The 25,463-nt window shown below is 29.1% G+C and overlaps 2 protein-coding genes across 10 annotated transcripts in view; one reads left to right on the top strand and one right to left on the bottom strand.

Moving 5' to 3' along the window:
- The window catches only part of klhl10 (kelch-like protein 10), a 121,072-nt gene that overhangs the window by 12,840 nt on the left and 82,769 nt on the right, over positions 1-25,463 (bottom strand). The window lies entirely within an intron of this gene.
- On the top strand, positions 6,264-8,199 carry LOC110191704 (E3 SUMO-protein ligase PIAS3-like). The gene is given in 1 exon segment (XM_020962620.2): positions 6,264-8,199. A coding segment is annotated over 1 exon segment (1,815 nt). The 3' UTR covers positions 8,079-8,199.

The raw sequence follows: 25,463 nt of genomic DNA on the forward strand, positions 1-25,463 counted from the left end.
GGATTCCAATTGGAGGCATTGCGAAGTAGTAGGTAGCTGTGTGAAGAAGAAGAAGGCGGAGGACGTGAAAAGAAGCGAGACAGCACGAGGCGAAACAGGGTCGTCGCAGGCTAAGTAGCAGTCTGATCGTATGTGTGAAGAAGAAGAAGGCGAACGCTACAGAAGGCGGTGGACGTGAAAAGAAGCGAGACAGCACGAGGCGAAACAGGGTGTCGCAGGCTATGTAACAGTCTGATTGTATGTATGTGTGAAGAAGAAGAAGCAAAAGCAGGACTGTTAGTTTCTTTACAATTGTATCGAGAATGATTAGAGTTAAAACACAATTTTGTCATCATATTAACTGTAATTTTCAACAGGATATTTTTGTAAAATGGAGAGAAGCGAGATCTTGGCATTGCGAGTGGAAGAATTGCGACGGATGCTGTCAGAGCTGCAGTTGAATACAACCGGACTGAAAGCTGAATTACAACAACGATTGCTAACTCATTTTGGGTTGATGGATGAGGGTGAGTCAGAGACAGAGGGTGAGCCCGTACAGTTTAGGTCAACAGTAGCCACACCAACCACCCACCACAACAGAGTAGACAACCAACATGGCCAAGTTTCCCAACATAGATCGTGGTTTACTTTGAAAGATGTAGAAGGAAGTGTTTCTCAGTTTTCTGGCTCAGGTGTCCCAAATATAGATTTGTGGATTGAGGAGATGGAAGATTGTGCGGCTACCGTAGAGTGGAGCCCTTTGCAGCAATATGTTTATGCAAAACAGCTACTATGTGGAGCAGCCAAAATGGTTGTACGTAGCCAGAGAAACATTAAGGACTGGGAAAGTTTGAAGTTAGCTCACCTACATGAGTTCGGAGTGCAGGTTTCTACAGCCGAGATTCATCGCAGGCTAGGAAAGCGTCGTCAGCAAAAAAGTGAATCTTTACAGGAGTATTTATATGCCCTAATGGAGATAGCTATGCCTATACGGTTGGAAGACGAAAGTCTAATCGAGTACTTCGTAGAAGGTATACCAGATGCTAGATTGAATAAATCGATGTTATATCAGGCTAAAAATCTGAAAGAGTTGAAGTGGCAGATTGAAGCATACCAGAAGGCAAGAAGCTCGTATAAGCCAGACAACAAGTACACTCTCCAAAGCAGTAAGGTATTTAAAGAGTCGGTCAACGAAAAGACAACAGAGTCGGTTAGGAAATGTTTTAGGTGCGGAGATCCGTCTCATATGAAGAGAGACTGTCCAGTACAATCGAAATGTTTCAAGTGTAATCAGCCAGGGCATCGAGCAGCGCAGTGTAAAGTAGGGACTCAAGTCAAAACGGAAGAAAGAACCAATGTGGTTCAGACGGAGAAAATAATTCCGAAGCATTCTCGTACATCTTGTGGTTTAGAAGTAAAGTCCGTATTTTGTTCGAATGTTGAGTTCAAAGGACTTGTAGATACCGGAGCAGAGTTGTGTTTAATGCGTAGGTGTGTATTTTTAAAACTTGATATAGGCGTTGGCAGTTTGATTGGCAGGCAAAGAGTTTTGACTGGAATTGGAGAAAGTCAGGTGCTGACTTTTGGCAGTTTCAAAGCACCAGTTAGTATCGATGGCATAGAAATGTGGATCGAGTTCCACGTGATTCCAGATGAAGACATGAAATTTGATGCAATTTTAGGCACTACAATTTTAAAAAATGTTGACATGATGGTCACACAGAAAGGAACCGTGTTTTCAAAGAGAGTTCAAAGTGTGCAGCCAGCAGAGGTTCAGGGAAGGGAAAGTTCCTGTATGCAGCTTATGAACGAATTTGGCAGCCTTTGTATGTTAAGTACCGAAGATCATAAGTCAAGCTTGAAATTGGATCATTAAAAGGAAAATGTCGCTGTTGAAGTACAGTTGTTGGTGGAAAATTACAAACCAAAGAAAAACCAACGTTCACCTGTAGAAATGAAAATTTTGCTGACAGACGAGTTGCCGGTTTTTCAACATCCAAGGCGTTTGGCCCATTGTGATCAAAAGATTGTAGATGATCAAGTGGAGGAATGGCTTAGGGAAAAAATAATCAAACCAAGTACTTCAGAGTTTGCTTCACCAATTGTTTTGGTAGACAAGAAGAATGGGAAGAAGCGTTTATGCTGCGATTACCGGAAACTGAACGAAAAGATAGTCAGAGATAATTTCCCAACAGCACACATGGATTGCGTTTTAGAAAAACTTCAAGGTGGAGAGGTTTTCACAACTTTGGATTTGACAAATGGATTCTTTCATGTTCCTGTGTCTCCAGAATCTCAAAAGTACACATCATTTGTAACCATGGGCAGTATGAGTTCATGTTTGTACCTTTCGGTATCACAAATTCTCCAGCAGTGTTTACCAGGTTTATAATGGGTGTTCTTCGAGAGGCGATAAGAAACGATGATGCAGTAGTGTACATGGACGATGTGATCATTGCCAGCAAAAGTGTAGATCAGGGCTTGGAGAAATTAAAGCGAGTATTGAAAGTGGCAGAAGAAAGTGGCTTGCGTATAAATTGGAGCAAGAGTCAGATATTGAAGGACAGAGTAAATTTCCTAGGATATATCGTGGAGATGGGTACAATAAAACCAGGTGAAGAGAAAACAAGAGCGGTTGCAAATTTTCCGATCCCACGAGATAAAAAGGGAATTCAAAGGTTCTTAGGTTTGACTTCGTATTTTAGAAGGTTCGTAGAAAATTATGCCGTGATTGCTAAGCCATTGTCCGATCTGTTACGTAAAGAAACTAAGTTTGAGTTCAAAGAGAAGCAAGTTGAAGCATTTGATAAATTAAAAACAGCGCTAATCAATGGGCCTGTTCTTAAGTTGTATGACCCTTCACTCGAAACGGAAATTCATACTGACGCTTCAAATTTTGGATTCGGAGCTGTGTTGCTTCAGCGTGACAAGGAAGATAGCTTGTGGCACCCAATTTTCTATATGAGTCGGAAGACCAAGCCGTGCGAAGAGAAGTACCATTCTTATGAACTGAAAGTGCTTGCAGTTATTGGAGCTTTGGTTAAGTGGCGAGTCTACGTTCTTGGGAAAAGATTTAAAATAGTCACCGACTGCAAGGCGTTTGCCATGACCATGAGAAAGAAAGAGATTCCGCTCAGGGTATCTCGTTGGGCAATGTACCTTCAAGACTTTGACTATCAAATTGAACATAGGTCAGGTAATAAGATGAGACATGTAGATGCGTTGAGCAGGGTGTTTTGTTGCGTTGTGACAGATAGCTTAATACACCGTTTGCGAGAAGCTCAGCTATCAGATGGTTGGACCAAGGCTGTGAAGAGTGTTGTCGAAACAAAACAGTATGAAGACTTCTATGTATCAAATCGAATCTTATTCAAAGATCCGAATAGGGAGCTGCTTGTAGTTCCATCGCTTATGGAAGACGAAATCATACGAAACGCCCACAAGCAAGGACACTTTTCATCAAAAAAGACGCAAGAATTGGTCGAGAAGTCTTATTTCATTCCCAAGCTGAGAGAGAAGATAGCGAAGATTGTTGAGAGCTATGTAGAGTGCATTTTAGTGAATACAAAAGCTGGAAAGCAGGAAGGGTTTTTGGCGCCGATAGACAAAGGGGACAAACCGTTGGTTACTTACCATATTGACCATGTTGGCCCGATGGAAGCAACTAAGAAGCGCTATAACCACATTCTCGTCTTAGTCGATGCTTTCTCAAAGTATGTATGGTTATACCCTACACGGAGCACTGGGGTTGAAGAAGTTTTGAGTTGTTTGGAGCGCCAATCAGTTCCTTTTTGGTAACCCATACAGAATCGTGTCAGATAGAGGGGCTGCATTCACTTCACACCTGTTTAAGGAGTATTGCGAAAAGGAGAAAATACAGCACTTGCTAATCGCGACAGGAGTTCCCAGGGGTAACGGACAGGTAGCGCGTATGCATCAGATAGTGGTCCCGCTGCTATCGAAACTGAGCCAGGAAAATCCAGGGTGCTGGTATAAACAGGTAGGCAGAGTGCAACAGGCGATTAACAACACTGAGCCGAGGAGCACGAAAGTCGCCCCGTTCAAATTGGTAACTGGATTGGATATGCGTGTTTCAAGTAATCAGGAATTGAAAGAGCTTATCGAAGATTGTCTGATTTCTGAGCTACAGGATGAAAGGGAAAAGCTACGAGAGATAGCAAGGCAGAATATTCAGGATATTCAAACAAAAAATAAAACGGCATTCGACTCTAAAAGAAAGGTAGAACGTAAGTTTGAGTTGAATGATTTGGTTGCTATTAAACGCACCCAATACGGGACAGGCTTGAAGCTGAAAGGAAAGTATTTAGGACCATACAAAGTAGTCAAGGTCAATAATCATGGACGTTACGACGTGGAAAGAATAGGGCAAGGAGAAGGGCCTTATAGGACTAAGACAGTTGCAGAGTATATGAAACCATTCGGGTCGAATCAAGCATCAGGAAGGCCGAATGTGGGATCCGGTAGTGTTGGTAGGGTGGCCAAAGTTACCAGAAGCGGACTCACATACTAAGTCTCTGATTCCCTTCGATACAATATACTAAAAGGGAGTAATCGATTGCAGATAAGTCTGGCATCTCCTCGCAAAGGCATTCGCCGCCAGAATCTCGTTTTGCTCGGACGTTCTAAATTAAGATAACCACGTTTTGTTAAATTAGGATTGAATTAAGTTACAAGTTACCAGTTAAATGTATTAAACAATATCATTAAATCAAAGCCGGTGTTACAACTTTTACTAAAGAGGACACTACATTACTTTAAAATATTTTATAATATTTTATGAAAATCGGACCCTATAGCTCCCATAGGCACGATCTTAAAATTAATACAATTAAATATTATAACTTTTTCAGTTTTCAACAGAATTAAATCAAAATTGAGATGTAGCTATTTTATTATACTTTAAAATTTTGTGTACAATTTTATGAAAATCGGATTACTATATCCTATAGCTCCCATTGGAACGATCAAGAAATTAATAAAATAAAATTATAACATTCTCAGTTTTCAACGGAATTTAATCAAATTTGAGATATAGCAATTTTATTTTACTCTACAATTTTTTGTAAAATTGTATGATAATCGGACTACTATATCATATAGCTCCCATAGGAAAGATCGAGAAATTAATACAATTGAAAATTATTACTTTTTCAGTTTTTAATTTTGTGTACAATTAATACAATTAAAAATTATAACATTCTCAAATTTACACAGAATTTGATCAAATTTAAGATAAAGCCTTTTTATATTATTTTACAATTTTAAGTAATATTTTATGAAAATCGAATTACTATATCCTATAGCTCCCATAGGAACGATCGAAAAATTAATACAATTAAAAATTATAAGATTTTTACTTTTCAACAGAATTTGATCAAATTTGAGATATAGCCATTTTATATTACTTTACAATTTTGTGTAAAATTGAATGAAAATCGGACTACTATATCATATAGCTCCTAAGGAACGATCGAGAAATTAATACAATTAAAAATTGTAACATTTTCAGTTTTACACAGAATTTGATGAATTTTAAGATAAAGCCTTTTTATATTATTTTACAATTTTAAGTAATATTTTATGAAAATCGGATTACTCTATCCTATAGCTCCACATAGGAACGATCGAAAAATTAATACAATTAAAAATTATAACATTTCCAGTTTTACACAGAATTTGATCAAATTTGAGATATAGCTATTTTATATTACCTTAAAATTTTTATAATATTTTATGAAAATCGGACTACTATATCCTATAGATCCCATAGGTACGATCTAAAAATTAATACAAGTAAATATTATATATAATACAATTAAAAATTATAGCTTTTTCAGTTCTCAACAGAATTAGATCAAATTTGAGATAAAGCCATTTTATATTACTTTACATTTTGTGTAACATTTTATGAAAATCGGACTACTATATCATATAGCTCCCATAGGAAAGATCGAGAAATTAATACAATTAAAAATTATTACTTTTTCAGTTTTCAACAGAATTTGATCAAATTTGTGATATTGCAATTTTATATTACTCTACAATTTTTTGTACAATTTTATGAAAATCCGATTTTGATATCCTATAGCTCCCATAGGAACGATCGAGAAATTAGTACAATTAAAAAATATGTGCTTGCGGAGACGCCGCGTTAAATATTTTTTGTTGTGCTCGCGAACGGTTCAAAAAAGCAAAAGTTTATTGTTTTTGAGTGCTCTCGAGTCCGCAAACGCTCAACGCCGTAAGAATAGAAAATAACAGTAATGCGAAAGACCCGTTCGCAGACGGCTCGCACGCTGGCGGAAAATGCCGCTACTTCTACGGGGCCCGGACAGCAATCAGCAGCGTTGGTGCTGACGGCAGTGAACACCTTTGATGCGGTCAAATACAAGGAATGTGAGCAAATGGTGCAGATGCTACGTGTGGTAGAGCTGCAAAAAATCTTGTCGTTTCTGAACTTCTCCTTCGCTGGACGAAAAACCGATCTGCAGAGTCGAATTCTGGCCTTTCTGCGCACCAACTTGGAACTGCTCGCCCCGAAGGTCCAGGAAGTCTACGCCCAGTCCGTGCAAGAGCAATCCGCCACACTGCAGTACATAGATCCAACCAGGATGTACTGACACATCCAGCTGCCGTCCGCCGTGCAGCAGAATCAGATGGGACTGGTAGGAGGGGGGCCCGGCGGCCAGGTGCCGGGCGGTCAGATACCCGTGGTCGGCGGCGTGCCTTTCTTACCCACGCACAGCATTAACAACACGCTGCCCATCCATCCCGACGTGCGCCTGAAAAAGCTCGCCTTCTATGATGTTCTCGGCACACTTATTAAGCCATCTACACTGGTACCTCGCAACACGCAACGTGTCCAAGAGGTGACCTTTTATTTTACTCTTACACCACAGCAGGCGACAGAAATAGCTTCAAATCGGGATATTCGCAACAGCTCAAAAGTTGAGCATGCCTTCCAAGTGCAACTACGCTTCTGCTTGGTTGAGACCTCGTGCGATCAGGAAAACTGCTTTCTACCGAATGTAAATGTGAAGGTCAACAATAAGCTGTGCCAGCTGCCTAATGTCATTCCTACAAACCGACCAAATGTGGAGCCGAAGCGTATGCCTCGTCCCGTCAATGTCACCTCCAATGTGAAGCTGTCGCCAACCGTCACGAACAGCATCATGGTGCAGTGGTGTCTAGACTACACGCGCAGCTACTGCCTAGCGGTCTATCTGGTGAAGAAGCTCACCTCAGCACAGCTCCTTCAGCGCATGAAAACAAAGGGTGTCAAACCGGTAGACTACACGCGGGCCTTAATCAAGGAGAAGCTGACAGAGGATGCAGACTGCGAGATAGCCATTACCATGCTTAAGGTGTCTCTCAATTGCCCATTGGGTAAGATGAAGATGCAACTGCCTTGCCGGGCCTCCACCTGCTCGCATCTGCAGTGCTTCGACGCAAGTTTATACCTGCAAATGAATGAGCGTAAGCCCACCTGGAACTGTCCCGTCTGCGATAAGCCGGCCATTTACGACAACTTGGTCATAGATGGGTATTTCCAGGAGGTGCTGAACTCAACATTGCTCAAGAGCGATGACACAGAGATCCAGCTGCATCAGGATGGATCCTGGAGCACACCAGGGTTGCGTAGCGAGGCGCAGATCCTTGATACTCCATCAAAGCCTGTACAGAAAGTTGAGGTCATATCAGACGATATAGAACTCATAACGGACGATGCCAAGCCAGTGAAGAGCGACTTGTCCCCAGCACCGGACGAACAGCCAACGTCCACGTCGAACAGTGAAACTGTTGATTTGACTTCGAGCGATTCCGACGACGACATGCCGCTGGCCAAGCGTCGTCCACCTGCAAAGCAAGCCGTTGCCAGTTCCACGTCGAACGGCAGCGGAAGCGGCCAACGTGCTTATACGCCGGGACAGCAGCCCCAGCAATCTAATATGAATGTTTTTAAGGCACCAACAAAACAACGATCTATTTACAAACCTGTTGATAGGCATTATTTAGACAAATGGTTTCGACCACGAAAACGCAAGGCAGACAGCTGCAGACGCCCTAAAGTGGGATGAGCAGCAGCAGCTGACTCTTTTTGGTTGATTCCAACAATCCCGAAATTTTCTCTATGTTGTGTTCCTCTGATGTTTTTTTTTTATGATTGTCAACGATTATTTAAAACTATGCCAAGCCATGTACCCGTATTTATGTGAAAATGTTAATAAATTACTTTTTCAGTTTTCAACAGAATTTGATCAAATTTGAGATATTGCAATTTTATATTACTCTACAATTTTGTGTAAAATTGAATGAAAATCGGACTACTATATCATATAGCTCCCATAGGAACGATCGAGAAATTAATACAATTAAAAATTAAAGTTTTTTCTGTTTTAAGCAGAATGTTATCAAATTTGAGATAAATCCATTTTATATTACTTTACAATTTTGTGTACAATTTTATGAAAATCGGACTACTATATCCTATAGCTCCCATAGGAAGGATCGAGAAATTAATACAATTAAAAAATATTACTTTTTCAGTTTTCAACATTGAGATATAGCAATTTTATTTTACTTAACAATTTTGTTTTAAATTTGTATGATAATCGGACTACTATATCCTATAGCTCCCATAGGAACGATCGAGAAATTTATACAATTAAAAATTGTAACTTTTTCAGTTTTCAACATTGAGATATAGCAATTTTAATTTACTTAACAATTTTGTTTTAAATTTGTATGATAATCGGACTACTATATCATATAGCTCCCATTGGAACGATCGAGAAATTAATACAATTAAAAATTAAAGCTTTTTCTGTTTTAAGCAGAATTTAAGCAAATTTGAGATAAAGCCATTTTATATTACTTTACAATTTTATGAAAATCCGATTACTATATCCTATAGCTCCCATAGGAAGGATCGAGAAATTAATACAATTAAAAAATATTACTTTTTCAGTTTTCAACAGAATTTGATCAAATTTGAGATATTGCAATTTTATATTACTCTACAATTTTGTGTAAAATTGAATGAAAATCGGACCACTATATCATATAGCTCCCATAGGAACGATTAATTAAAGTTTTTTCTATTTTAAGCAGAATGTTATCAAATTTGAGATAAATCCATTTTATATTACTTTACAATTTTGTGTACAATTTTATGAAAATCGGACTACTATATCCTATAGCTCCCATTGGAACGATCAAGAAATTAATAAAATTAAAATTATAACTTTCTCAGGTTTCAACAGAATATAATCAAATTTGAGATATAGCAATTTTATATTACTTTACAATTTTGTGTAAATTTGTTTTGATCAAATTGACCAACATTGAGATATAGCAATTTTATTTTACTTAACAATTTTGTTTTAAATTTGTATGATAATCGGACAACTATATCCTATAGCTCCCATAGGAACGATCGAGAAATTAATACAATTAAAAATTAAAGTTTTTTCTATTTTAAGCAGAATGTTATCAAATTTGAGAAAAAACCATTTTATATTACTTTACAATTTTGTGTACAATTTTATGAAAATCGGACTACTATATCATATAGCTCCCATAGGAACGATCGAGAAATTTATACAATTAAAAATTGTAACTTTTTCAGTTTTCAACAGAATTAAATCAAATTTGGAATGTAGCAATTTTATAATACTCTACAATTAAATATTATAACTTTTTCAGTTTTCAACAGAATTAAATCAAATTTGAGATGTAGCTATTTTATTATACTTTACAATTTTGTGTACAATTTTATGAAAATCGGACTACTATATCCTATAGCTCCCATTGGAACGATCAAGTAATTAATAAAATTAAAATTATAACTTTCTCAGGTTTCAACAGGATTTAATCAAATTTGAGATATAGCAATTTTATATAACTCTACAATTTTGTGTAAATTTGTTTTGATCAAATTGACCAAAATTGAGATATAGCAATTTTATTTTACTTATTAAGTTTTGTGTAAAATTGTATGAAATCGGACTACTATATCATATAGCTTCCATAGGAACGATCGAGAAATTAATACAATTAAAAAATATTCATTATTCAGTTTTCAACAGAATTTAATCAAATTTGAGATATCCATTTTATATTACTTTACAATTTTGTGTACAATTTTATGAAAATCGAAATACTATATCCTATAGCTCCCATAGGAAAGATCGAGAAAATAATACAATTAAAAATTATTACTTTTTCACTTTTCAACAGAATTTGATCAAATTTGAGACATATCCATTTTATATTATTCTACAGTGTTGTGTAAAATTGTTTTGATCAAATTGATCAAATTCGAGATATAGCAATTTTATATTACTCTACAATTTTGTGTCAAAATCTATGAAAATCGGACTACTATATCATAAAGCTCCCATAGGAACGATCGAGAAATTTATACATTCTAAAATACATTATGAAAATCGGATTACTATATCCAATAGGTACCATTGGATTGATCGAGAAATTAATACAATTACAAATTATTACTTTTTCATTTTTCAACAGAATTTTATCAAATTTGAGATTTAGCAATTTTGTATTACATTACATTTTTGTGTTCAATTTTATGAAAATCGGATTACTATATTTTATAGCTCCCATAGGAACAATCGAGAAGTTAATAGAATTAAAAATTATAGCTTTTTCACTTTTCAACAGAATTTGATCAAATTTGAGATATAGCAATTTTATTTTACTCTACAATTTTGTGTAAAATTGTATGAAAATCGGACTACTATATCATATAGCTCCCATAGGAACGATCGAGAAATTAATACAATTAAAAAGTTTTGCTTTTTCACTTTTTAACAGAATTTGATCAAATTTGAGACATATCCATTTTATATAATTCTACAATGTTGTGTAAAATTGTTTAGATCAAATTGATCAAATTTGAGATATAGCAATTTTATATTACTTTACAATTTTGTGTAAAATTCTATGAAAATCGGACTACTATATCATATAGCTCCCATAGGAACGATCGAGAAATTTATACAATTAAAAATTGTAACTTTTTCAGTTTTCAACAGAATTAAATCAAATTTGGAATGTAGCAATTTTATAATACTCTACAATTAAATATTATAACTTTTTCAGTTTTCAACAGAATTAAATCAAATTTGAGATGTAGCTATTTTATTATACTTTACAATTTTGTGTACAATTTTATGAAAATCGGACTACTATATCCTATAGCTCCCATTGGAACGATCAAGAAATTAATAAAATTAAAATTATAACTTTCTCAGGTTTCAACAGAATATAATCAAATTTGAGATATAGCAATTTTATATTACTTTACAATTTTGTGTAAATTTGTTTTGATCAAATTGACCAACATTGAGATATAGCAATTTTATTTTACTTAACAATTTTGTTTTAAATTTGTATGATAATCGGACTACTATATCCTATAGCTCCCATAGGAACGATCGAGAAATTAATACAATTAAAAATTAAAGCTTTTTTTGTTTTAAGCAGAATTTAATCAAATTTGAGATAAAGCCATTTTATATTACTTTACAATTTTGTGTACAATTTTATGAAAATCCGATTACTATATCCTATAGCTCCCATAGGAACGATCGAGAAATTAATACAATTAAAAAATATTACTTTTTCAGTTTTCAACAGAATTTGATCAAATTTGAGATATTGCAATTTTATATTACTTTACAATTTTGTGTAAAATTGAATGAAAATTGGACTACTATATCATATAGCTCCCATAGGAACGATCGAGAAATTAATACAATTAAAAATTAAAGTTTTTTCTATTTTAAGGATAATGTTATCAAATTTGAGAAAAATCCATTTTATATTACTTTACAATTTTGTGTACAATTTTATGAAAATCGGACTACTATATCATATAGCTCCCATAGGAACGATCGAGAAATTTATACAATTAAAAATTGTAACTTTCTCAGTTTTCAACAGATTTAAATCAAATTTGGAATGTAGCAATTTTAGAATACTCTACAATTAAATATTATAACTTTTTCAGTTTTCAACAGAATTAAATCAAATTTGAGATGTAGCTATTTTATTATACTTTACAATTTTGTGTACAATTTTATGAAAATCGGACTACTATATCCTATAGCTCCTATTGGAACGATCAAGAAATTAATAAAATTAAAATTATAACTTTCTCAGGTTTCAACAGGATTTAATCAAATTTGAGATATAGCAATTTTATATAACTCTACAATTTTGTGTAAATTTGTTTTGATCAAATTGACCAAAATTGAGATATAGCAATTTTATTTTACTTAACAAAATTTGTGTAAAATTGTATGAAAATCGGACTACTATATCATATAGCTTCCATAGGAACGATCGAGAAATTAATACAATTAAAAAATATTCATTATTCAGTTTTCAACAGAATTTGATCAAATTTGAGATATCCATTTTATATTACTTTACAATTTTGTGTACAATTTTATGAAAATCGAAATACTATATCCTATAGCTCCCATAGGAAAGATCGAGAAAATAATACAATTAAAAATTATTACTTTTTCACTTTTCAACAGAATTTGATCAAATTTGAGACATATCCATTTTATATAATTCTACAGTGTTGTGTAAAATTGTTTAGATCAAATTGATCAAATTTGAGATATAGCAATTTTATATTACTCTACAATTTTGTGTAAAAATCTATGAAAATCGGACTACTATATCATAAAGCTCCCATAGGAACGATCGAGAAATTTATACATTCTAAAATACATTATGAAAATCGGATTACTATATCCAATAGCTTCCATTGGATTGATCGAGAAATTAATACAATTACAAATTATTACTTTTTCATTTTTCAACAGAATTTTATCAAATTTGAGATTTAGCAATTTTATATTACATTACATTTTTGTGTACAATTTTATGAAAATCGGATTACTATATTTTATAGCTCCCATAGGAACAATCGAGAAGTTAATACAATTAAAAATTATAGCTTTTTCACTTTTCAACAGAATTTGATCAAATTTGAGATATAGCAATTTTATTTTACTCTACAATTTTGTGTAAAATTGTATGAAAATCGGACTACTATATCATATAGCTCCCATAGGAACGATCGAGAAATTAATACAATTAAAAATTGTAACTTTTTCAGTTTTCAACAGAATTAAATCAAATTTGGAATGTAGCAATTTTATAATACTCTACAATTAAATATTATAACTTTTTCAGTTTTCAACAGAATTAAATCAAATTTGAGATGTAGCTATTTTATTATACTTTACAATTTTGTGTACAATTTTATGAAAATCGGACTACTATATCCTATAGCTCCCATTGGAACGATCAAGAAATTAATAAAATTAAAATTATAACTTTCTCAGGTTTCAACAGAATATAATCAAATTTGAGATATAGCAATTTTATATAACTTTACAATTTTGTGTAAATTTGTTTTGATCAAATTGACCAACATTGAGATATAGCAATTTTATTTTACTTAACAATTTTGTTTTAAATTTGTATGATAATCGGACTACTATATCCTATAGCTCCCATAGGAACGATCGAGAAATTAATACAATTAAAAATTAAAGCTTTTTCTGTTTTAAGCAGAATTTAATCAAATTTGAGATAAAGTCATTTTATATTACTTTACAATTTTGTGTACAATTTTATGAAAATCCGATTACTATATCCTATAGCTCCCATAGGAACGATCGAGAAATTAATACAATTAAAAAATATTACTTTTTCAGTTTTCAACAGAATTTGATCAAATTTGAGATATTGCAATTTTATATTACTTTACAATTTTGTGTAAAATTTTATGAAAATCGGACTACTATATCATATAGCTCCCATAGGAACGATCGAGAAATTTATACAATTAAAAATTGTTACTTTTTCAGTTTTCAACAGAATTAAATCAAATTTGGAATGTAGCAATTTTATAATACTCTACAATTAAATATTATAACTTATTCAGTTTTCAACAGAATTAAATCAAATTTGAGATGTAGCTATTTTATTATACTTTACAATTTTGTGTACAATTTTATGAAAATCGGACTACTATATCCTATAGCTCCCATTGGAACGATCAAGAAATTAATAAAATTAAAATTATAACTTTCTCAGGTTTCAACAGAATATAATCAAATTTGAGATATAGCAATTTTATATAACTTTACAATTTTGTGTAAATTTGTTTTGATCAAATTGACCAACATTGAGATATAGCAATTTTATTTTACTTAACAATTTTGTTTTAAATTTGTATGATAATCGGACTACTATATCCTATAGCTCCCATAGGAACGATCGAGAAATTAATACAATTAAAAATTAAAGCTTTTTCTGTTTTAAGCAGAATTTAATCAAATTTGAGATAAAGTCATTTTATATTACTTTACAATTTTGTGTACAATTTTATGAAAATCCGATTACTATATCCTATAGCTCCCATAGGAACGATCGAGAAATTAATACAATTAAAAAATATTACTTTTTCAGTTTTCAACAGAATTTGATCAAATTTGAGATATTGCAATTTTATATTACTTTACAATTTTGTGTAAAATTTTATGAAAATCGGACTACTATATCATATAGCTCCCATAGGAACGATCGAGAAATTAATACAATTAAAAATTAAAGTTTTTTCTATTTTAAGCATAATGTTATCAAATTTGAGAAAAATTCATTTTATATTACTTTACAATTTTGTGTAAAATTTTATGAAAATCGGACTACTATATCATATAGCTCCCATAGGAACGATCGAGAAATTTATACAATTAAAAATTGTTACTTTTTCAGTTTTCAACAGAATTAAATCAAATTTGGAATGTAGCAATTTTATAATACTCTACAATTAAATATTATAACTTATTCAGTTTTCAACAGAATTAAATCAAATTTGAGATGTAGCTATTTTATTATACTTTACAATTTTGTGTACAATTTTATGAAAATCGGACTACTATATCCTATAGCTCCCATTGGAACGATCAAGAAATTAATAAAATTAAAATTATAACTTTCTCAGGTTTCAACAGAATATAATCAAATTTGAGATATAGCAATTTTATATAACTTTACAATTTTGTGTAAATTTGTTTTGATCAAATTGACCAACATTGAGATATAGCAATTTTATTTTACTTAACAATTTTGTTTTAAATTTGTATGATAATCGGACTACTATATCCTATAGCTCCCATAGGAACGATCGAGAAATTAATACAATTAAAAATTAAAGCTTTTTCTGTTTTAAGCAGAATTTAATCAAATTTGAGATAAAGTCATTTTATATTACTTTACAATTTTGTGTACAATTTTATGAAAATCCGATTACTATATCCTATAGCTCCCATAGGAACGATCGAGAAATTAATACAATTAAAAAATATTACTTTTTCAGTTTTCAACAGAATTTGATCAAATTTGAGATATTGCAATTTTATATTACTTTACAATTTTGTGTAAAATTTTATGAAAATCGGACTACTATATCATATAGCTCCCATAGGAACGATCGAGAAATTAATACAATTAAAAATTAAAGTTTTTTCTATTTTAAGCATAATGTTATCAAATTTGAGAAAAATTCATTTTATATTACTTTACAATTTTGTGTACAATTTTATGAAAATCGGACTACTATATCATATAGCTCCCATAGGAACGATCGAGAAATTTATACAATTAAAAATTGTTACTTTTTCAGTTTTCAACAGAATTAAATCAAATTTGGAATGTAGCAATTTTATAATACTCTACAATTAAATATTATAACTTATTCAGTTTTCAACAGAATTAAATCAAATTTGAGATGTAGCTATTTTATTATACTTTACAATTTTGTGTACAATTTTATGAAAATCGGACTACTATATCCTATAGCTCCCATTGGAACGATCAAGAAATTAATACAATTAAAAAATATTCATTATTCAGTTTTCAACAGAATTTGATCAAATTTGAGATATCCATTTTATATTACTTTACAATTTTGTGTACAATTTTATGAAAATCGAAATACTATATCCTATAGCTCCCATAGGAAAGATCGAGAAATTAATACAATTAAAAATTATTACTTTTTCACTTTTCAACAGAATTTGATCAAATTTGAGACATATCCATTTTATATAATTCTACAGTGTTGTGTAAAATTGTTTAGATCAAATTGATCAAATTTGAGATATAGCAATTTTATATTACTCTACAATTTTGTGTAAAAATCTATGAAAATCGGACTACTATATCATAAAGCTCCCATAGGAACGATCAAGAAATTAATAAAATTAAAATTATAACTTTTTCAGTTTACAACAGAATTTAATCAAATGTGAGATATGGCAATTTTATATTATTTTACAATTTTATGTAAAATTGTATATAAATCGGATTACTTTATTCTATAGCTCCCATAGGAACGATCGAGAAGTTAATACATTCTAAAATACATTATGAAAATCGGATTACTATATCCAATAGCTTCCATAGAAGCGATCAAGAAATTAATATAATTAAAAATTATAGCTTTTTCAGTGTTCAACAGAATTTGATCAAATTTGAAATATAGCAATTTTATATTACTCTATAATTTTGTGTAAAATTCTATGAAAATCGGACTACTATATCATATAGATCCCATTGGAACGATCAAGAAATTAATAAAATTAAAATTATAACTTTTTCAGTTTACAACAGAATTTAATCAAATGTGAGATATGGCAATTTTATATTATTTTACAATTTTATGTAAAATTTTATGAAAAAAGGCAATTTTATATTACTCTCCAATTTTGTGTAAAATTGTTTTGATCAAATTAATCAAATTTGAGATATAGCAATTTTATTTTACTCTACAATTTTGTGTACAATTTTATGAAAATCGGATTACTATATCATATAGCTTCCATAGGAACGATCGAGAAATTAATACAATTAAAAATTATTACTTTTTCAGTTTTCAACAGAATTTGATCAAATTTGAGATATAGCAATTTTATATTACCCTACATATTTGTGTACAATTTTATAAAAATCAGATTACTATATCCTATAGCTCCCATAGAACCGATCAAGAAATAAAATTCTAGCTTTTTCACTTTTCAACAGAATTTGATCAAATTTGAGATATAGCAATTTTTTATTACTCTACAATTTTGTGTACAATTTTATGAAAATCGGACTACTATATCATATAGCTCCCATTGGAACGATCAAGAAATCAATAAAATTAAACATTTTAGCTTTTTGTGTTTTAAGCTGAATTTAATCAAATTCGAGATAAAGCCATTTTATATTATTTTACAATTTTGTGTACAATTTTATGAAATTCGGATTACTATATCATATAGCTTCCATTGGATTGATCGAGAAATTAATACAATTACAAATTATTACTTTTTCATTTTTCAACAGAATTTTATCAAATTTGAGATTTAGCAATTTTATATTACATTACATTTTTGTGTACAATTTTATGAAAATCGGATTACTATATTTTATAGCTCCCATAGGAACAATCGAGAAGTTAATACAATTAAAAATTATAGCTTTTTCACTTTTCAACAGAATTTGATCAAATTTGAGATATAGCAATTTTATTTTACTCTACAATTTTGTGTAAAATTGTATGAAAATCGGACTACTATATCATATAGCTCCCATTGGAACGATCGATAAATTAATTAAATTAAAAATTATAACATTTTCAGTTTTAAACAGAATTTGATCAAATTTGAGATATAGCCATTTTATATTATTTTACAATTTTATGTAAAATTTTATGAAAAAAAGCAATTTTATATTACTCTCCAATTTTGTGTAAAATTGTTTTGATCAAATTAATCAAATTTGAGATATAGCAATTTTATTTTACTCTAAAATTTTGTGTAAAATTGTATGAAAAGCGGACTACTATAGCATATAGCTCCCATAGGAACGATCGAGAAATTAATACAATTACAAATTTTAGCTTTTTGTGTTTTAAGCTGAATTTAATCAAATTCGAAATAAAGCCATTTTATATTATTTTACAATTTTGTGAACTATTTGATGGAAATCGGATTACTATATCCTATATCTCCCATATGAGTGATCGAAAAATTAATACAATTAAAAATTATAGCTTTTTTAGTTTTCAACAGAATTTGATCAAATTTTAGATATTGCAATTTTATTTTACTCTACAATTTTGTGTAAAATTGTATGAAAATCGGACTCCTATATCATATAGCTCCCATTGGAACGATCGAGAAATTAATACAATTAAAAATTATAACATTTTCAGTTTGAAACAGAATTTGATCAAATTTGAGATATAGCCATTTTATATTATTTTACAATTTTATGTAAAATTTTATGAAAAAAAGCAATTTTATATTACTCTCCAATTTTGTGTAAAATTGTTTTGATCAAATTAATCAAATTTGAGATATAGCTATTTAATTTTACTCTAAAATTTTGTGTAAAATTGTATGAAAAGCGGACTACTATAGCATATAGCTCCCATAGGAACGATCGAGAAATTAATACAATTAAAAATTTTAGCTTTTTGTGTTTTAAGCTGAATTTAATCAAATTCGAAATAAAGCCATTTTATATTATTTTACAATTTTGTGTACAATTTTTTGAAAATCGGATTACTATATCATATAGCTTCCATAGGAACGATCGAGAAATTAATACAATTAAAAATTATTACTTTTTTAGTTTTCAACAGAATTTAATCAAATTTGAGATGTAGCCATTTTATATTACTTTACAATTTTGTGAACCATTTGATGGAAATCGGATTACTATATCCTATAGCTCCCATATGAACGATCGAAAAATTAATACAATTAAAAATTATAGCTTTTTCAGTTATCAACAGAATTTGATCAAATTTTAGATATTGCAATTTTATATTACTCTTAAATTTTATGTAAAATTTTATAAAAATCGGATTACTATATCATATAGCTCCCATAGCAACGATCAAGACATTAATATAATTAAAAATTATAGCTTTTTCACTTTTCAACAGAATTTGATCAAATTTGAGATATAGCAATATTTTATCACTCTACAATTTTGTGTAAAATTGTATGAAAATCGGACTACTATATCATATAGCTCCTATAGGAACGATCGAGAAATTAATACAATTAAAAAGTTTTGCTTTTTCATTTTTTAACAGAATTTGATCAAATTTGAGACATATCCATTTTATATAATTCTACAATGTTGTGTAAAATTGTTTAGATCAAATTGATCAAATTTGAGATATAGCAATTTTATATTACTTTACAATTTTTGTGTAAAATTCTATGAAAATCGGACTACTATATCATATAGCTCCCATAGGAACGATCGAGAAATTAATACATTTTAAAATTATAACATTTTCAGTTTTTAACAGAATTTGATGAAATTTAAGATAAAGCCATTTTATATTATTTTACAATTTTATGTTGAATTTTATAAAAATCGGATTACTATATTCTATAGCTCCCATAGGAACGATCGAGAAGTTAACACATTCTAAAATACATTATGAAAATCGGATTACTATATCCAATAGCTTCCATAGAAGCGATCAAGAAATTAATATAATTAAAAATTATAGCTTTTTCAGTTTTAAACAGAATTTGATCAAATTTGAGATATAGCCATTTTATATTATTTTACAATTTTATGTAAAATTTTATGAAAAAAAGCAATTTTATATTACTCTCCAATTTTGTGTAAAATTGTTTTGATCAAATTAATCAAATTTGAGATATAGCTATTTAATTTTACTCTAAAATTTTGTGTAAAATTGTATGAAAAGCGGACTACTATAGCATATAGCTCCCATAGGAACGATCGAGAAATTAATACAATTAAAAATTTTAGCTTTTTGTGTTTTAAGCTGAATTTAATCAAATTCGAAATAAAGCCATTTTATATTATTTTACAATTTTGTGTACAATTTTTTGAAAATCGGATTACTATATCATATAGCTTCCATAGGAACGATCGAGAAATTAATACAATTAAAAATTATTACTTTTTCAGTTTTCAACAGAATTTAATCAAATTTGAGATGTAGCCATTTTATATTACTTTACAATTTTGTGAACCATTTGATGGAAATCGGATTACTATATCCTATAGCTCCCATATGAACGTTCGAAAAATTAATACAATTAAAAATTATAGCTTTTTCAGTTATCAACAGAATTTGATCAAATTTTAGATATTGCAATTTTATATTACTCTAAAATTTTATGTAAAATTTTATAAGAATCGGATTACTATATCATATAGCTCCCATAGCAACGATCAAGAAATTAATATAATTAAAAATTATAGCTTTTTTACTTTTCAACAGAATTTGATCAAATTTGAGATATAGCAATATTTTATTACTCTACAATTTTGTGTAAAATTGTATGAAAAACGGACTACTATATCATATAGCTCCCATAGGAACGATCGAGAAATTAATACAATTAAAAAGTTTTGCTTTTTCACTTTTTAACAGAATTTGATCAAATTTGAGACATATCCATTTTATATACTTCTATAATGTTGTATAAAATTGTTTAGATCAAATTGATCAAATTTGAGATATAGCAATTTTATATTACTTTACAATTTTGTGTAAAATTCTATGAAAATCGGACTACTATATCATATAGCTCCCATAGGAACGATCGAGAAATTAATACAATTAAAAATTATAACATTTTCAGTTTTAAACAGAATTTGATCAAATTTGAGATATAGCCATTTTATATTATTTTACAATTTTATGTAAAATTTTATGAAAAAAAGCAATTTTATATTACTCTCCAATTTTGTGTAAAATTGTTTTGATCAAATTAATCAAATTTGAGATATAGCAATTTTATTTTACTCTAAAATTTTGTGTAAAATTGTATGAAAATCGGACTACTATAGCATATAGCTCCCATAGGAACGATCGAGAAATTAATACAATTAAAAATTTTAGCTTTTTGTGTTTTAAGCTGAATTTAATCAAATTCGAAATAAAGCCATTTTATATTACATTACATTTTTGTGTACAATATTATGAAAATCGGATTACTATATCTTATAGCTCCCATAGGAACAATCGAGAAGTTAATACAATTAAAAATTATAGCTTTTTCACTTTTCAACAGAATTTGATCAAATTTGAGATATAGCAATTTTATTTTACTCTACAATTTTGTGTAAAATTGTATGAAAATCGGACTCCTATATCATATAGCTCCCATTGGAACGATCGAGAAATTAATACAATTAAAAATTATAACATTTTCAGTTTGAAACAGAATTTGATCAAATTTGAGATATAGCCATTTTATATTATTTTACAATTTTATGTAAAATTTTATGAAAAAAAGCAATTTTATATTACTCTCCAATTTTGTGTAAAATTTTTTTGATCAAATTAATCAAATTTGAGATATAGCAATTTTATTTTACTCTAAAATTTTGTGTAAGATTGTATGAAAAGCGGACTACTATAGCATATAGCTCCCATTGGAACGATCGAGAAATTAATACAATTACAAATTTTAGCTTTTTGTGTTTTAAGCTGAATTTAATCAAATTCGAAATAAAGCAATTTTATATTATTTTACAATTTTGTGTACAATTTTATGAAAATCGGATTACTATATCATATACCTTCCATAGGAACGATCGAGAAATTAATACAATTAAAAATTATTACTTTTTCAGTATTCAACAGAATTTAATCAAATTTGAGATGTAGCCATTTTATATTACTTTACAATTTTGTGAACTATTTGATGGAAATCGGATTACTATATCCTATAGCTCCCATATGAACGATCGAAAAATTAATACAATTAAAAAGTTTTGCTTTTTCACTTTTTAACAGAATTTGATCAAATTTGAGACATATCCATTTTATATAATTCTATAATGTTGTGTAAAATTGTTTAGATCAAATTGATCAAATTTGAGATATAGCAATTTTATATTACTTTACAATTTTGTGTAAAATTCTATGAAAATCGGACTACTATATCCTATAGCTCCCATAGATAAGATCGAGAAATTAATACAATTAAAAATTATTACTTTTTCACTTTTCAACAGAATTTGATCAAATTTGAGACATATCCATTTTATATAATTCTACAGTGTTGTGTAAAATTGTTTAGATCAAATTGATCAAATTTGAGATATAGCAATTTTATATAACTCTACAATTTTGTGTAAAAATCTATGAAAATCGGACTACTATATCATAAAGCTCCCATAGGAACGATCGAGAAATTTATACATTTAAAAATTATAACATTTTCAGTTTTTAACAGAATTTGATCAAATTTAAGATAAAGCCATTTTATATTATTTTACAATTTTATGTAAAATTTTATGAAAAAAAGCAATTTTATATTACTCTCCAATTTTGTGTAAAATTGTTTTGATCAAATTAATCAAATTTGAGATATAGCAATTTTATTTTACTCTAAAATTTTGTGTAAAATTGTATGAAAAGCGGACTACTATAGCATATAGCTCCCATAGGAACGATCGAGAAATTAATACAATTACAAATTTTAGCTTTTTGTGTTTTAAGCTGAATTTAATCAAATTCGAAATAAAGTCATTTTATATTACATTACACTTTTGTGTACAATTTTATGAAAATCGGATTACTGTATCTTATAGCTCCCATAGGAACAATCGAGAAGTTAATACAATTAAAAATTATAGCTTTTTCACTTTTCAACAGAATTTGATCAAATTTGAGATATAGCAATTTTATTTTACTCTACAATTTTGTGTAAAATTGTATGAAAATCGGACTACTATATCATATAGCTCCCATAGGAACGATCGAGAAATTTATACATTTAAAAATTATAACATTTTCAGTTTGAAACAGAATTTGATCAAATTTGAGATATAGCCATTTTATATTATTTTACAATTTTATGTAAAATTTTATGAAAAAAAGCAATTTTATATTACTCTCCAATTTTGTGTAAAATTGTTTTGATCAAATTAATCAAATTTGAGAAATAGCAATTTTATTTTACTCTAAAATTTTGTGTAAGATTGTATGAAAAGCGGACTACTATAGCATATAGCTCCCATAGGAACGATCGAAAAATTAATACAATTAAAAATTATAGCTTTTTCAGTTTTCAACAGAATTTGATCAAATTTTAGATATTGCAATTTTATATTACTCTTAAATTTTATGTAAAATTTTATAAAAATCGGATTACTATATCATATAGCTCCCATAGCAACGATCAAGAAATTAATATAATTAAAAATTATAGCCTTTTCACTTTTCAACAGAATTTGATCAAATTTGAGATATAGCAATATTTTTTTACTCTTCAATTTTGTGTAAAATTGTATGAAAATCGGACTACTATATCATATAGCTCCCATAGGAACGATCGAGAAATTAATACAATTAAAAAGTTTTGCTTTTTCACTTTTTAACAGAATTTGATCAAATTTGAGACATATCCATTTTATATAATTCTATAATGTTGTGTAAAATTGTTTAGATCAAATTGATCAAATTTGAGATATAGCAATTTTATATTACTTTACAATTTTGTGTAAAATTCTATGAAAATCGGACTACTATATCCTATAGCTCCCATAGGAAAGATCGAGAAATTAATACAATTAAAAATTATTACTTTTTCACTTTTCAACAGAATTTGATCAAATTTGAGACATATCCATTTTATATAATTCTACAGTGTTGTGTAAAATTGTTTAGGTAAAATTGATCAAATTTGAGATATAGCAATTTTATATAACTCTACAATTTTGTGTAAAAATCTATGAAAATCGGACTACTATATCATAAAGCTCCCATAGGAACGATCGAGAAATTTATACATTTAAAAATTATAACATTTTCAGTTTTTAACAGAATTTGATCAAATTTAAGATAAAGCCATTTTATATTATTTTACAATTTTATGTAAAATTTTATGAAAAAAAGCAATTTTATATTACTCTCCAATTTTGTGTAAAATTGTTTTGATCAAATTAATCAAATTTGAGATATAGCAATTTTATTTTACTCTAAAATTTTGTGTAAAATTGTATGAAAAGCGGACTACTATAGCATATAGCTCCCATAGGAACGATCGAGAAATTAATACAATTACAAATTTTAGCTTTTTGTGTTTTAAGCTGAATTTAATCAAATTCAAAATAAAGTCATTTTATATTACATTACATTTTTGTGTACAATTTTATGAAAATCGGATTACTGTATCTTATAGCTCCCATAGGAACAATCGAGAAGTTAATACAATTAAAAATTATAGCTTTTTCACTTTTCAACAGAATTTGATCAAATTTGAGATATAGCAATTTTATTTTACTCTACAATTTTGTGTAAAATTGTATGAAAATCGGACTACTATATCATATAGCTCCCATAGGAACGATCGAGAAATTTATACATTTAAAAATTATAACATTTTCAGTTTGAAACAGAATTTGATCAAATTTGAGATATAGCCATTTTATATTATTTTACAATTTTATGTAAAATTTTATGAAAAAAAGAAATTTTATATTACTCTCCAATTTTGTGTAAAATTGTTTTGATCAAATTAATCAAATTTGAGATATAGCAATTTTATTTTACTCTAAAATTTTGTGTAAGATTGTATGAAAAGCGGACTACTATAGCATATAGCTCCCATAGGAACGATCGAGAAATTAATACAATTACAAATTTTAGCTTTTTGTGTTTTAAGCTGAATTAAATCAAATTCGAAATAAAGCCATTTTATATTATTTTACAATTTTGTGTACAATTTTATGAAAATCGGATTACTATATCATATAGCTTCCATAGGAACGATCGAGAAATTAATACAATTAAAAATTATTACTTTTTCAGTTTTCAACAGAATTTAATCAAATTTGATATGTAGCCATTTTATATTACTTTACAATTTTGTGAACTATTTGATGGAAATCGGATTACTATATCCTATAGCTCCCATATGAACGATCGAAAAATTAATACAATTAAAAATTATAGCTTTTTCAGTTTTCAACAGAATTTGATCAAATTTTAGATATTGCAATTTTATATTACTCTTAAATTTTATGTAAAATTTTATAAAAATCGGATTACTATATCATATAGCTCCCATAGCAACGATCAAGAAATTAATATAATTAAAAATTATAGCTTTTTCACTTTTCAACAGAATTTGATCAAATTTGAGATATAGCAATATTTTTTTACTCTTCAATTTTGTGTAAAATTGTATGAAAATCGGACTACTATATCATATAGCTCCCATAGGAACGATCGAGAAATTAATACAATTAAAAAGTTTTGCTTTTTCACTTTTTAACAGAATTTGATCAAATTTGAGACATATCCATTTTATATAATTCTATAATGTTGTGTAAAATTGTTTAGA

Source organism: Drosophila serrata, unplaced genomic scaffold, assembly GCF_035046125.1.
Source record: "Drosophila serrata isolate PLE 108 unplaced genomic scaffold, ASM3504612v1 contig_309, whole genome shotgun sequence".
NCBI lineage: Eukaryota > Metazoa > Arthropoda > Insecta > Diptera > Drosophilidae > Drosophila > Drosophila serrata.